Source organism: Balaenoptera physalus (genome assembly GCF_965194825.1).
Source record: "Balaenoptera physalus genome assembly, chromosome: 16".
Taxonomy (NCBI): Eukaryota; Metazoa; Chordata; class Mammalia; order Artiodactyla; family Balaenopteridae; genus Balaenoptera; species Balaenoptera physalus.
Genome location: NC_138898.1, coordinates 52,196,556 through 52,209,737, shown reverse-complemented (window position 1 = coordinate 52,209,737; position 13,182 = coordinate 52,196,556). Strand labels below are relative to the sequence as shown.

Here is a 13,182-nt window from a genome sequence, read left to right as displayed (position 1 = left end):
CCTGGAAGAAACGCCACAGGCACCCATGATCCGCTGTGTAATCTGGGTTGGGGGGGGGGTGGCAGCACAAACTGAAAATGCAGGGCCCCTTGTTAAAAAATTACTACAGATCCCAAAACGGTGACAGCACAGCAGTGAGTGGGCACGAGGCCTTCTGAGTGTGGGGCTCCAGGTGGTGGCACAGCCCACGGGCCACTGAAGCCATCCTGGCACTGTTGTGTGGTCCCCTGGACGTGGTCTCTGTGACATGGTGCTATTTCTGTCCCCATTTGAAGGCAAGCAGGCGGAGGCACAGGGAGGGGCATCCTGGCCCAGGCGATGCCCTCCTGGCCTGGGGGGTCTTCTGCAGCCCATAAGCCCGGGGGCCCGGAGTGCAGGACCCTGAGCACGCAGGTGCCATCCCCTAGGGAGGATGCTGGTTCAGCCTGGCCTCTCCCTGGGGTAGAAGCCCCCCCAGCCCTGCCGCCCCTTTCCAAGGCCCAGGGCGCCCCTGACGTAGAGAACCCACAAAGCGGGGGCGTTGCTTGCCTCAGATCTTGCTCCAGTTAGGAGCTTCCTCCGGGAGGCCACCATCTGCCCATCCTCGGGGGGAGCAGCTGGACGCCGGGATGCCGGGAGGGGGAATGGGGCTGGGGCTGTGCCACGACCCTCCCCTTCTCCCTCCCCCAGGCTGCATCCTGCTGTGACTCGGTCTCTACTAAGTGACCCTGGGATCCGCCAGGGCAACAGCAGTAGCCTCTTCCAGCCATAGAACAGCTGCAAGGGCTCACTCAGGATGGGGAACCCGGGGGCCCTCAGCACCCACCTTGCCTGATGGACCCCGGCCCTCCCCGCTCTTTGTCCCGACGTTCCGGGAGCCCATCTGCAGAGACCTTTGTCTCCAGCCCTCAGCACCACAGGCTCTTTCTCCTGCCACCACCCACCCCCCCGCCAGGGACTGATCCCCCTCCATCTGGCTGGGCGGGGTCCTAGTGTTCAGATCCATCGAGGGCCATCTGCACAGAGGCAGATCCTGAGACAGCAGAGCCCTGGGGCCCAAGTTTGGCTGGGGTCTGTGAGGGCACAGGGCCAAGAAGGAGGGCAGGAGGGGGCTGGAGAGGGCCAGGCGCCCCTCCCCCTGCCCTGTGGTCACCCTCGAAGGCCTGCCAGCAGCGGGAGCATCAGCGTGCTCGCCTGGTCACTCCGAGGCCCTCACGTTCTCCCACCAAACTGTGCGGCCATGGCCATCAGTGGGCGCGTTCCGACCTAGACGAGTGGACGCTGCAGGAGACACAGCCCGTGTGGAGGGGGGCAGGGGGTGGATTTAGAGCCTAGGCCTGGGCTCCTGGTGTGGCAGGAGCTCGCCTTCAAGACTAGACAGGGGGGACTTCCCTGGTGGCGCAGTGGTTAAGAATCTGCCTGTCAATGCAGGGAACACGGGTTCGAGCCCTGGTCCAGGAAGATCCCACATGCCGTGGAACAACTAAGCCCGTGCGCCACAAATACTGAGCCTGCGCTCTAGAGGCTGTGAGCCACAACTACTGAGCCCGTGAGCCACAACTGCTGAGCCCATGTGCCACAACTACTGAAGCCCGCACACCTAGAGCCTGTGCTCCACAACAAGAGAAGCCACTGCAATGAGAAGCCTGTGCACCGCAACGAAGAGTAGCCCCCGCTCGTCGCAACTAGAGAAAGTCCACGCGCAGCAATGAAGACCCAACGCAGCCAACAATAAATAAATTTATTAAAAAAAAAAAGACTAGACGGGGGCTGAGCACGTAGAGAATGAATTCATGTGCTGGCTTCTGCCTGGGGACCTCAGACACTCAAAAGAGCATCACTCTCACCATTAAAAGAAAACAAAAAGTCAGACAAACTGCAAGCTCACAGCTTTTCTTGAAGCCTCAGGAACTGGGGCTGCAGGGCAGGCAACCAACCTGAAATCCAAGGCAAGAGAGAGACAGCACGGGGCTCGCTCTCTGGGAAGTGACAGAGAAGAACCCACGAGCCCAAGAGCTGGCTCTTTGAAAAGAAGCAAAGTGGATTAAACGTCATCCAGACTATACTAGAAAAACAGAGAGAAGACACAAACCCCAACGCCCAGAAGCCAAGAGGGGCGTCATTGCAGACCTGCGACATGTCCAACCGATAATAAACATTGTCAGTAATCCGTACCCAGAAATTTGAATTGAACTAAGTCCTTGAGAGATACAAACTACCACAAAAACACTTAGGAAGAAATAGATACACTCAGTAGTCCTATGTCTATTTTTTAAATTGAATTTCTAGCCCCACCCCCAATTTCCCAAACAAAACTTCAAACCCAGATGATTTCACTGGTAAATCTACCACACATTTAAGGCAGAAATAACATCAAACCTACATAATTTATTCCAGAAAATAGAAGAGGAAGAAACACTTCCCAAATGATTTGATAAGGTCAGGACTACTCTGTCTACCAAAATTAGACAAAGACGTTAGAGAAAGGAAACTACAGACCAATATCCCTTATCAACATAGATGCAAGAATTAAACAAAATATTAGCAAATTGAATGCAGAGATATACAAGGAAGATAATACGTCATGACCAAGAGGAGTTTTGATAAGAAAACCAAACAGAGACATTATAAGAAAAGAAAACCACAGACCAGCATCTGTCCTATAAAGAGACACCAAAATACTTAATACAATTTTAGCAAATTGAGTTCTTAAGAATATAAAAAAAATGGCAGATCATGGCCAAGTACGATTCATTGCAGGAATATAAGATTAGTTTAACATGTGAAAATCAATCAAGGTAACTCACCATATTAACAAACTAAAACAGCAAAAGTATTATCACTTCCTTAGATGCAGAGAAAGAATTTTACAAAATTCAACACCCATTTGTGGCGAACAGAAATGCTCAGCAAACTAATCTCAACAGTGCGCTCTAGTTAAAATGCGCGGAACTGGAGAAAGCCTGAAATAGACGTACACAAGGCCAGGTGATTTGTGAGAAAGATGACAAGGTAATTCAGTGGGTAAAGGATGGTTTTTTCAAAAATGTGTTAAAACAGCTAGATACCTCGATGGGAAAATCAGAGCCTGGGTCTGACCTAATATCATACACAACTCAGAGACTCAAGAGATGTCCACAGCCAGACAGAGCATTGCTCACACCCGAGACAAACTGCAAATCAACACATTTTCTTGATCCCATTAGAGACCCGAGGTCACAGGGCAAACAGCTGACCCAAAATCTGGAGGGGGCAGGGCTGAGCACTTGGTCACCTGGGACGGATTCTGCTATAGCCAGGGACAGGCGGGCCCCAGAGCCAGGTTGGTGTCTGGGCAGGGTGGGGACAGAGCAAGGCTCCCTTAGGACACAGGAGGAACCACTTGGGTGGCAGTGTCGGGGGAAGCAGGGGTCCAGGAGGCTGTCAGGTGGAGAGGTGGGCTGGAGGCCCCGGGTGACGAGCAGGCCCAGGGGAGAGTAAGGAAGTGGGGTCAATGGATGGACAGGGACAGTGGTGCTGGGTCTGGTGGGGGAGTGTCCAGGGAAGGCTGGTGCTGGCCTCTCCTGTCATCTCCCCTTCACTTCCCTCTGCCTGTCCCTCTGCTGATGGCACTCAGATCACCAGATAACAAGGTTCCACTGATGGCAGAGTTAACTGCTCAGATAACACCCAGAGATGAACGTTGTCCGACTTCACAGAGGAATCGGGTCTGCCATCTGGGGCGGGGGCTGCAGGGCCCCTTCCTGGCCAGAGGGACTCGGGCACTGGGTCTGAGTCATCCACTTCCTCCCCTTTGGATTGGATGACCAGCACCCTTCCCCTGACCCTGTCCTGCTCTGTGAGGATAAAGGGGCAGGGAGAGCGGGCTGGGCAAAAGCAGCTCGACCGGCCAAGGTGAGAACCCCTAGCAGGACCCCAACATCTGGGTGTCACCGTGGAACAGGGTGGCCAAGACTCAGATCCGGAGCACTGAGGCCCCAGAACCCTGGCCTGGACTGACCCCCCGATCACCGGGGGCCCCGACTCCACCTGCACCCCATACCCTGCAGAACCCGCACCCCCAGACCCCCCACCCCGCAGAACCCACACCCCACAGACCCCCAGCCAAGCTCCTGCTGCCCTTCCATGCTCCTTCCAGATGCTCCATCTGCTGGTGCTGGCGCTGCCCCTCCTGGTGAGCCTGGTCCATGCGGCCACTGGTGAGTCCTGACCCTGGGCCCGTGCTGTCTCTGTCCCCTCACCCCACCCCCCACAAGCCCAGGGATGGGTGGGTGGGTTCAGAGAAGCCCAGGGTCGTGCTGGCACAGGCAAGGGCTGAGCCCTGCGGCCGGGCCGTGTCGTGTCCTGAAGGCACTTCCTGCCCCAGCCCCAGACCAGGCCCTGCAGCGAGCAGGCATCGTAGGGGGACGGGAGGCCCCTGGGAGCAAGTGGCCCTGGCAGGTGAGCCTGAGATTCAGCACCCAGTACTGGAAACACATCTGCAGGGGCTCCCTGATCCACCCCTGGTGGGTGCTGACTGCGGCCCACTGCGTCGGACCGTGAGTCTCCACAGGGCCTGGAGGGTAAGGGTGGGCCTGGGGCTCCACTCACGCTCCTGGGTGTCCCGGAGGTGGCTCAGCCCCTGAGTAGGTGCCCCTCTCTCTCCCCAGGAAAGTCCAAGACCCCACAGTCCTCAGGGTGCAGCTGCGGGAGCAGCACCTCTATTACCAGGATGAGCTGTTGCCCATCAGCAGGGTCATCCCCCACCCCAACTACTACATAGCTAAGAACGGGGCGGACATCGCCCTGCTGGAGCTTGGGGACCCCGTGAACATCTCCAGCCGCGTCCATCCGGTCACCCTGCCCCCTGCCTCGGAGACCTTTCGCCCGGGGACTCGGTGCTGGGTGACAGGCTGGGGCAACTTGAACAGTGGAGGTGAGTGTCAGGGATCGCTGGAGGGGGACTTGGGCACATCACGGCTCCACCACCTGGGGTTTCCTCTGGGGAACAGGGTCCCAACCGGCCAGCACAGGGCGGTGACCCCACACTCTCCTGATGCAGCATCCTTCCTCTCCTCTCACCCCCAGAACCCCTGCCACCGCCATTTCCCCTGAGGCAGGTGAAGGTCCCCATTGTAGAAAACAGCATCTGTGACATGAAATACCACACTGGCCTGTACACAGGGGACAACATCCCGATCGTCCGGGACGACATGCTGTGTGCCGGGAATAGCAAGAGGGACTCCTGCCAGGTGGGTCTCACGTCCCCCTGCAGCCCCTAGACGCTCAGGCCTCACAGCCACCGCTGACCCCTCCCCTCCCCAGGGCGACTCCGGAGGGCCCCTGGTCTGCAAGGTGAATGGCACCTGGCTGCAGGCGGGTGTGGTCAGCTGGGGCGACGGCTGTGCTCAGCCCAACCGGCCAGGCATCTATACCCGCATCACCCACTACTTGGACTGGATCCACCAGTATGTCCCCGAGGAGCCCTGAGCCTGGTCCCCAGGGTTGCCACCTGGGTCAGCAGAGAAGCCAGCCCCCTCCTGTCCCCACACCGCTGCTTCCTGCTGAGGCGGCGTCCTTCCCCACCTTCCCTGGCCCCCTGCCCTGAGCACCCCCTGCTGACACCCCTGCCCCAAGCCCAGGGAGCGGGCAGTGGGCACTAATGCTCATTAAAGATCATGGAAAGCAGACGTGGTCGTCGCTGTGTTTCTGGCTGTGGGTGTCGCTGAGGGAGAGGGAAGGGTCCAGGGCCCAGCCAGGCGCAGCCACCCTCTCTGTGGGCCCCCGGCTCCTGAGCAAATGCCTTGTTGTGGGGATGGCCCTCACCCTGCTCCTTGTACCCGGGGCTGACTTCTCTGCACACTGGCTTGTATCTCTTTTTGGTGAGTGGCATCATGCTTTCGGGACAGATAAAGAAACACGGGCCATTTAGATGATTCTCGGAGCACCAGGTACCCAGCAATGGGTTCAAGAGCCGGAGCATCGTCCCCCTCAGCCAGGTCCCTCCATTTCGCTTTTGCAGCCTGTCCCCTCCCCCAGCGCCACCCCACCCATCCCAAGACCAACAACCAGGACTACCCAGCCCAGGGGATGGCCCCCGGGGAGGGCTGCCAGGCAAGCCCAGGCATGCGAGACTGAGGATAGAGACTCCCCGACTCCCTGGCGTCCTGGTCGTCACCCACTCTGCCTCCGGGATGACCTGGAGGGCCTCTATTTGGCCAGGGGCCAGGACTTGACTGCAAGTGGTGTGGTGAACTGGATGAGGGCTGTGCTCCACGTCCTTGTTTCTACACAGAAACTCGTCAACTGTCCCATCCTCCTGCCCTCTAACCCTTGACCTATGACCCCTCTCTAGCAGGGAGATTGCAGGCCAGAGGCTGGGCCTGGGGGAAGAACCACTGCAGCAGCCCTGGGTCCGGGCCAGGTCAGCATATTCTCCCTGTGGGAACTGAGGCCAAGGTCACACGCAGGAGAGTCTGCAGACCCCATCACTCCAGGTCCAGCTGTGCCCTGCCCCCAAGCCCACACCAGGGCCGCCCACTCTGGGAAGCCCTGCAGTTCCCAGAGTCTCCACCAGAGAGAGCCCTGGCACCTCCTGGGAGGGGCTGGGCAGGTGGGGAGTGGGGGAGGGGCTGGCTGCAGCCCTGGGCCCTATGCTGGGAACTCGCTGCCCACCCGCGTCAGAGCAAACAGGCCCCAGCCTCAGCCAGGTAGAGCCCTGGATGGCACCTCCCACCACCTAGACCAGCCCAGAGGCAGCTAAGTGGGTCAGGAGGCCTGCCGTCCCAGTGTTGCTGGGCTCCTGCTTTGCTGCGTGGAGAGAAGGGCTTGGACCCTATCCTGAAGCCAGCTCTGCATTGGACACAGCCTGCCATTGTGTTCACAGCCACGGTCTGTGAACTTGTGGAGGGTCACAAGTCCTATCCTAACCCAGCCCCCTTCTGTACCTGCTCTCATGGGGAAGGGGTGAGGGGGGGTCTGTGCACTGGGGCTGCGGGCGAGAGGCCAGCAAGGCGTGGGGCAGGTCTAGGGTCAGAGCCTTCAGGTAGGGAGACAGCAGAGAGTGGGGGTGGCCCCTGCAACCCCAGGTGACTGCCCAGCTGGGAAGCGCTCCCACGGGGTCCGCCCCCTGCTCCCACAGCACCCGTTCCTGCTGTGAGCCCTGGCAGAAACTTGTTCCTAGTTGGATCAGACCCTGTTTCTCCAGTGTGTGAATGATATCACATGGTTCTGGCTGCCAAGATGAGCTCTACTTTTCCAGGGAAGGAGGGCTTTCTATCTGCGATCTGCCCAAGGCGGGGGGCGGGGGGGAGCCTGCAGGAGGCCTTTGTGGAGCCCCATGCCGCTGCTGGTGGTGGAGGCATCACCCAGGTTGGCCCTCACCAAGGCCACGGGCTTGCCACCTACCCACGTGAGGGACCGATTCTGACTGTGGAAATCCAACGCATTTCTTAAATAAGTTAATATTTATTCTGCTCTGCTTTGCCCCCCTCCCCTCCCCTTGGCTTGAGAAGCCGAGTTTTCTACATCGTATTATTGCAAATGTTTAACCTGAATTTATAAAAGAAACAAAATGAAACAAGGGGGCATCAGCTGAAACTCGGCCCAAGCCCCACGGGCAGTTAGGGTCTTATTGCATGGTCCCCACTCCCTGGTGACCAGCTGTTTCCCAGAGACCGGAGTCAAGGGCATTCTCCGGAATCCTGAGGGGGACAGAACGGTGGGCAGTGGGTATGGAGGGGGGATGAGACAGCAATGAGTGGTGGAGACAAATGGATGAGAACTCAGACTGTGAGCAACATGAAGCGTGACCACGGTGGCCTTGGGGATGAAGCTGGAGGGCACAAACGGCCCTAAGCATGTATAAAAATAAGCGGATGTGAGAATGGGGCTCTGCTAGGTGGCCTCTGCTTTTCTCCTTTTGGTGTTTTCTGGTCCTTGTCCCTTGGACATAGCTCTTGTTACGGGACTGCTGACCAGGCCTCTGGCACGGCCTGGGACCATGGCAGCAAACTAGGAAATCCCAAACTTGAATTGAGGCTTCGGGCTGTGGGCTCCCCCTGCTCCACTTTGCCCAGAATAGCATCTGCCTCCTTCTCCCTGGGCTGACATCCTTCTGGCACCTTTGCCCTCAGTGGGGCCGGACCCAGGGTCCACGTGTAGCCCTGCCTGGGCCACCACCCTGCCGGGTGCACCCCAACCCCAGTGCCAAAGCCTGTGGGCACTGCACCCCGAGCTACACGGGCTTGTCCACACTGTCACCCAGGACTGGGGTGGACCCTTTCTTCGGTGGGCTCTCAGGGACTGTGAGGTGCAGCCCCCGCCCCTCCTCTGGGGGTTCTCCCGAGGCCACTGGAAGCTCCGTCTGCTGGGGTTCGGGAGGTGCCGTGATGCCTGAGGAGGAAGGTCTGGGCTCTGGGGCGACACCATGGCCACCATCCAAGAACAGGTCCCCCCTGGGGCCCCCCACGTCCAGCGGCTCAAAGGCAAAGTTCGGGATGGTCAGGTGTTCCGTGCGGCAGGGGACTTGGACCCGCCGTTCCCCCTTGGCAGCAGTGTCCAACCCTGCACTGTCTGTGGGCTCCAGGGGGTCCCTGTGGGGCACAGCCTCGCAGGACGGGGTTCTCCGCCGCAGGGTGGTGCTACCGCCCTCCGCCGCAGGGGCCCGGGCCGCACCCTCGTCCTCCGCGGGGGGCTCTATGGAGATGCAGGGGGGGCTCATCTTCTTCTTCCTGCGTGCTCCCAGGGCCAGCTCGGCCTCCAGGGCCCGGGTCTTCGCCTCCCCGGCCTCTGGGCGGCTGTCCCCACAGCCCTGCTCCACAGAGGGCCGCCTCTGCTCGTCCGCCCGGCCCGGCTGGTCCAGGAAGCCCTGGGCATTGACACTGTAGAGCCTGTGCAGGTCTGGCTCACCGCCCACCACCCCGCGGGCAGCAGGTGAGGCCGAGGGGCTGTGGGCAGAGCTGGTGATGTGGCTGACCTCCTCATCAGCCGGGTCTGGGGCCTCAGCCTCCTCTGCGCCCAGGGCTGGTGGCCGGCTGGAGATGTAGTTCTGTCCAAAAGTGTGCTTGCGGATGCGGATGCTGGTGGGCCGCGGAGAACGGGGCGGGGACCTCAAGGAGGGCCCCAGGGGCGCCTGCCTCACAGGGGTCTTCCCACCAGGCTCTACCCAGCCCAGGCTGCTGTCCCTGGGACCATCGACCTGCCCTTCTAGGGACTCTGTGCAGACTACCTCCTGCAAAGACATGGAGTCATATGAGACCAGCCAGAGACCAGGCAACAGGGACCCCTCCCCCCACCCCAGGCCAGGATGACCTCGTGACCCCCAAGGCTATGGGCCGGGGTGAGATAGGGCTGTGAGACACTGGTGTGGAAGCACTGTCCCCCAGCCCTAGTGTAGGAGGACCCCACCAACGCTGGTCATGCTGGGGAGGGGCTGTGAGGAGCAGAGGGCTGGAGCCCAAGCTTCCATGGGCAGAATCTGCCATGGGCCCCGGGAGAATCGATGGGGCACAGAGCCAGGCTGCAACCACTGCCTGACTCCGGCACCACCAGCCCAGCTTGACACCTCAAGGAGGGAGGAAGGGAGAGGGGCCGAAGTCTCAGGTGAGAGTGGTCTGTGGGTACATCCAGGCCCACAGGAAAGGTTGCTGGGGGGGGCCTGGGGGAGGGCGAGGCTGCCGCCTGAGGGGACACGGGTCCCCATGGCCAGGTGCCATCATCACAGGTTCCAGGGACACAGCACCTACTTCCCCAATGTCCCTGTCGCTCATCCTTCAAATGGGGAGGGAACCCCCACGGATCCCCCAGGCCTCAGCTGAGGACCGGAAGTCTCCTCCTACCTGTGTGCAGAGCAGCCGGCTGAGACTAGGGGAGCAGGCTGCACCCAGAGGGGTCAGGGCACGTTGGGTGTCGCCGCCTCTGGCCGGGGAGGACATGGCCGACGGGACCTGGAGGGATGGGCAGGACTCCACGGGCGGCAAGTGGGCGGTGACCGGGCCTGGGGCAAGAAGGTGCCTGAAATGTGCATCTGCTGCTGGCCCCACCCCTGCCCCTGCCGGCCCTGGCCGGCCCCGCCCACCCAGGTCCTGGCTGTCTCCGCGTGGGGCTGTACCCGAGGTGCCCGAGGCGCCCGCGTAGGTCTCCATCTCCACCTCCTGCAGAGGGTGGGGATGAGCGGCCGCAGCGGGCGCCACGGGCCGGAACATGTAGCTGTCGTTGGGCAGCGAGAGCATCCTGGACACAGACACCTTGCGCACGACCAGCAGGTTGGGGGCGTCCGGCGAGGCACCCGGGCTTGGTGAGGCCGTGGGCCTGGGGCGGGCGGGGGGCCCCTGTGCCATCTCCAGCTCGACCTCCGCGTCCAGCTCGGCATCCTCGCGGGCCTCCTTGTTGCTCTCCTCCAGGTGCTTCATGAGCACGGCCACCACCACATTGACCAGCACGAACTGGGCCACCAGCACGAAGGTGACGAAGTAGATGGGCGAGATGGCCGGCAGGTAGCTGAGGCAGTGCTTGTCCTCACGGGCGCACTCCCGCAGCGTGTCCTGCAGGCGGAGGGCGGCGGGCAGGCTCCCACCTCCGTCTGCGGGGCCTTTCGTGGGCTCCCACCGCCCCGCCCACCGCGTGGGCCGGTACCTTCATGATTCCGTTCCAGTTGTCCCCCGTGGACACGCGGAACAGTGTGAGGAAGGCCATGCCAAAGTTGGAGAAGGTGGCGTGTCTGCTCAGGCCCTCGCAGGGGTTGTCCTCACTGCACTCTGCCGGGAGGGATCTGGTCAGCCCGCCTGTCGGGGCCAGTCCGCACACAGGCCCTGCCCTCTCCCAGGGAGAAAGTCACGCTCCTCTGGGATGCAGGGTGGTGGCACAGCTCAGGGGCCCTGGCAGGTGGGTGCCTTCAACACAGGCCCAGCTCTGCATCAGCATGCCCCCCTTCTGTTCTGAGGAGTAACAGGGCTGCCCTGGGCACGAGGCGGCCCAGATCCAGGTTGTGGGGCACTAGCTGCTGGGTCTGAGGAGTCCCCTCTGGGCAGACCCTGAACGGTGACAGCCGCCTCACTCACCTCACAGGCAGGCCCACTGGTGGCTCCTGGAACCCACTGAGCCTTCAGTGACACCCAAAGGGGAGGGGGTTCCCACAGGGTCTGGGCTGCCACGAAAGGTTCCCACGGGTCCCTGCCCGGACTAGCCAGAGCCTCACGCCTAGGGATCTGAGGAAATCCTTGGTGACAATTAAGGACTTGCTGCAGCATGTCCTCTGGGGACCAGGTAGAGTTCAGGTCACACCTGCATGTGGGCACGTGCACCCACACTCATGTGCAGCTCTGTCCTCCTGGCCTGGGTATGAACACATGTGCGTATCTGTGTGCACGTCATGGGTCTGCCACAGCACTTCTCCATGTGCCAAGTACATGGTCACCTCACGGTGAAGGGCTGACAGGAGCAGGGGCCAGGGCCTCAGCCTGGCCAGCACCCGGAGCCGTCCGCGGACTGTGTGCTCATGCGTGATGCTGCGCCTTCAGGACCCCGTGTCTAGAGTGTGGGCCACGGGGCGGCTGCACTCACCGAGCCTCCCAAACAGCTCCACTCCCAGGGCAGCATAGATAAAAAACAGGAGCATGAAAAGCAGGCCGAGGTTCCCTACCTACATAGGAGAGAAGCAGAATGAGGTCAGTGGGGCCTCAGTCCCACCCCACCCCCTTTACCCAAGACCCGCCCAGCAGGGGATCAAGTTCCTGGGGACTGCCTCGAGCCCTGTTCTTAATCCATCCCTCTTGGCCTCGGAGCTCCTGTGGCCCCCAGGGCTCCCTGTCCTGCCTGGTGCCCAAGGCCCCTCTGCTGGCCTCTGCCCCTGCTTGGCTCCTCATGCCCACCCTGCACCCAGGGTGCTGCCTCCAGCTCCTCTGCTCCTCAGAACCTGGGAGGCGTCCCGAGGGCTCTGGTGGACTCTGTGCAGGGCCTGCCTTCAGCCTCAGGGTCCGCACCGCAAGGTGAAGGCTGAAGCTCTGCAGACAGTGAGGTCTGGCCTGACCCCTGCCCGAGGCTCTTCTGTGAACTTGCCGCCCACCCTCCCAGCGCCTGCTCACGCTCACTCTGGGCTATGGGGGCGGGGGGGCCGCGCAGGGGCACCCTCACACGCCTCCCTGACCCTGATGTGGCTGCTCCCCCTCTTCTCCAGCACCTGCTCCAGCCCCCAGAGGCATGGCACTGGGGCGTGGCCAGGCCCGGGTTTCCCATCCTCCACCCCCACCCCTTCCCGTCACTCCCACAGACACTGGGCAGGCTCCAAGGAGCGCTGAGTATAACTCAGGGCTGAGGAATCCTGCTAAGGGGACCAGTGGGGGCCGGCTGAAGGTGGAGGGCGTGGAGGGCTGGGGGGTTAGTGGGCAGCTGGGGAGGCAGCTGGGTGAATAGAAACATGCTGGGCTGGTGGACAGACAGCTGGCCAGGAGGGCTGGATGCTGGACAGCTGGACACCTGGTAGATGGGTGGACAGACAGCTGTCTGAATGGATAGACAGATGTGTGGGTGGCTGGGTAGCTGGAAAGCTAGTTGAGAGGGCTAGATCCACGGCCAGATGGACATGTGGATGGATGGCTGGTCAGGCGGACTGGCAGAGGGACTGAATACTGCACAGGTGGGGCGATAAGACTTTCAGCTCAAGAGACCACAAAGGATCAGTGTGGTGGCTGTTGGGCACAGGACGCGAGGATGCAGGGCCTGAACTGGCTCCAGAGGAGAGAGGCCTTTGGCCAACACCTGAGCCCTGGGTGTGGTCCTCCAAACTCGCCAAGCACACCTTTGCCACAGGCTCTGCCCTCTGCCCAAATCCCACTGCGTCCAGAATTACACTGGGGGATATGGGCACTGGTCATTGGTCTTCCCCAGAGAGACTAGACTGAGGCCCGGCAGGCAGGCAGCATGCCCCCCTCACAGCACAGTCCAGCAGCTCAGTTACTCCCTGTACCCGGCAGGGAGGGGGGTTGGTAACTGCAGTTGCCGCGAGATGGGACGACCACGTGAACGAGTGCTGATTGACAGTGAGTGAGGCCCCCCCCTGCAGCTTTGTCCTCTTGGGGGCGTCTGTGATGCCCACCCTGGGAGCAGGGAAGCCAGACCCAGGCCCAGCCCACGAGCTGCCGACCTACCTGGGGCAGCGCCTGAACCACTGTGTCCAGCAGGGCCCGCATACCCGTGGCCATCTTGAGCAGCTTCAGCACTAGGGCC

At 61.1% G+C, this 13,182-nt stretch overlaps 2 protein-coding genes across 9 annotated transcripts in view; one reads left to right on the top strand and one right to left on the bottom strand.

Annotated features, from left to right (window-relative positions):
- The first annotated feature begins 999 nt into the window (after positions 1-999).
- On the top strand, positions 1,000-6,450 carry LOC309646012 (tryptase-like). 3 transcript variants are annotated; one of them, XM_082431939.1, is made up of 6 exons: positions 1,000-3,873; positions 4,118-4,178; positions 4,346-4,517; positions 4,629-4,894; positions 5,047-5,210; positions 5,284-6,450. In XM_082431939.1, exons 2-6 carry the CDS (start codon positions 4,118-4,120, stop codon positions 5,446-5,448), a joined length of 828 nt encoding a protein of 275 aa, XP_082288065.1. In that variant the 5' UTR covers positions 1,000-3,873; the 3' UTR covers positions 5,449-6,450. The 3 variants fall into 3 exon arrangements, with proteins under 3 accessions (XP_082288065.1, XP_082288064.1, XP_082288063.1); XM_082431938.1 differs by lacking the exons at positions 1,000-3,873; positions 4,118-4,178 and having other exon boundaries at positions 4,185-4,517; positions 5,143-5,210; XM_082431937.1 differs by lacking the exons at positions 1,000-3,873; positions 4,118-4,178 and having other exon boundaries at positions 4,185-4,517.
- Positions 6,451-7,405: 955 nt separating this feature from the next.
- CACNA1H (calcium voltage-gated channel subunit alpha1 H) overlaps positions 7,406-13,182 on the bottom strand; it is a 63,468-nt gene continuing 57,691 nt past the window's right edge. For 3 of the 6 annotated variants that reach the window (XM_082431812.1, XM_082431813.1, XM_082431814.1), the window contains 6 exons: positions 13,104-13,174; positions 11,521-11,599; positions 10,594-10,715; positions 10,070-10,502; positions 9,798-9,955; positions 7,406-9,190 (listed from right to left, as the gene is read on the bottom strand). In XM_082431812.1, coding sequence (XP_082287938.1) covers positions 8,195-9,190; positions 9,798-9,955; positions 10,070-10,502; positions 10,594-10,715; positions 11,521-11,599; positions 13,104-13,174 — 1,859 coding nt within the window. In that variant the 3' untranslated portion in view covers positions 7,406-8,194. Of the gene's footprint in view, positions 9,191-9,797; positions 10,503-10,593; positions 10,716-11,520; positions 11,600-13,103; positions 13,175-13,182 lie in introns of all 6 variants that reach the window. The other 3 variants (XM_082431810.1, XM_082431811.1, XM_082431815.1) reach the window with 1 other exon arrangement.

Excerpts from the sequence above, each read along its gene's own strand:
- LOC309646012 (XM_082431937.1), top strand. The coding sequence starts at position 4,243 with ATGGGTGGGTGGGTTCAGAGAAGCCCAGGGTCGTGCTGGCACAGGCAA. Across the intron at positions 4,518-4,628 it reads GCGGCCCACTGCGTCGGACC|GAAAGTCCAAGACCCCACAG; the intron begins GTGAGTCTCCAC and ends CTCTCTCCCCAG. Across the intron at positions 4,895-5,046 it reads GGGCAACTTGAACAGTGGAG|AACCCCTGCCACCGCCATTT; the intron begins GTGAGTGTCAGG and ends TCTCACCCCCAG.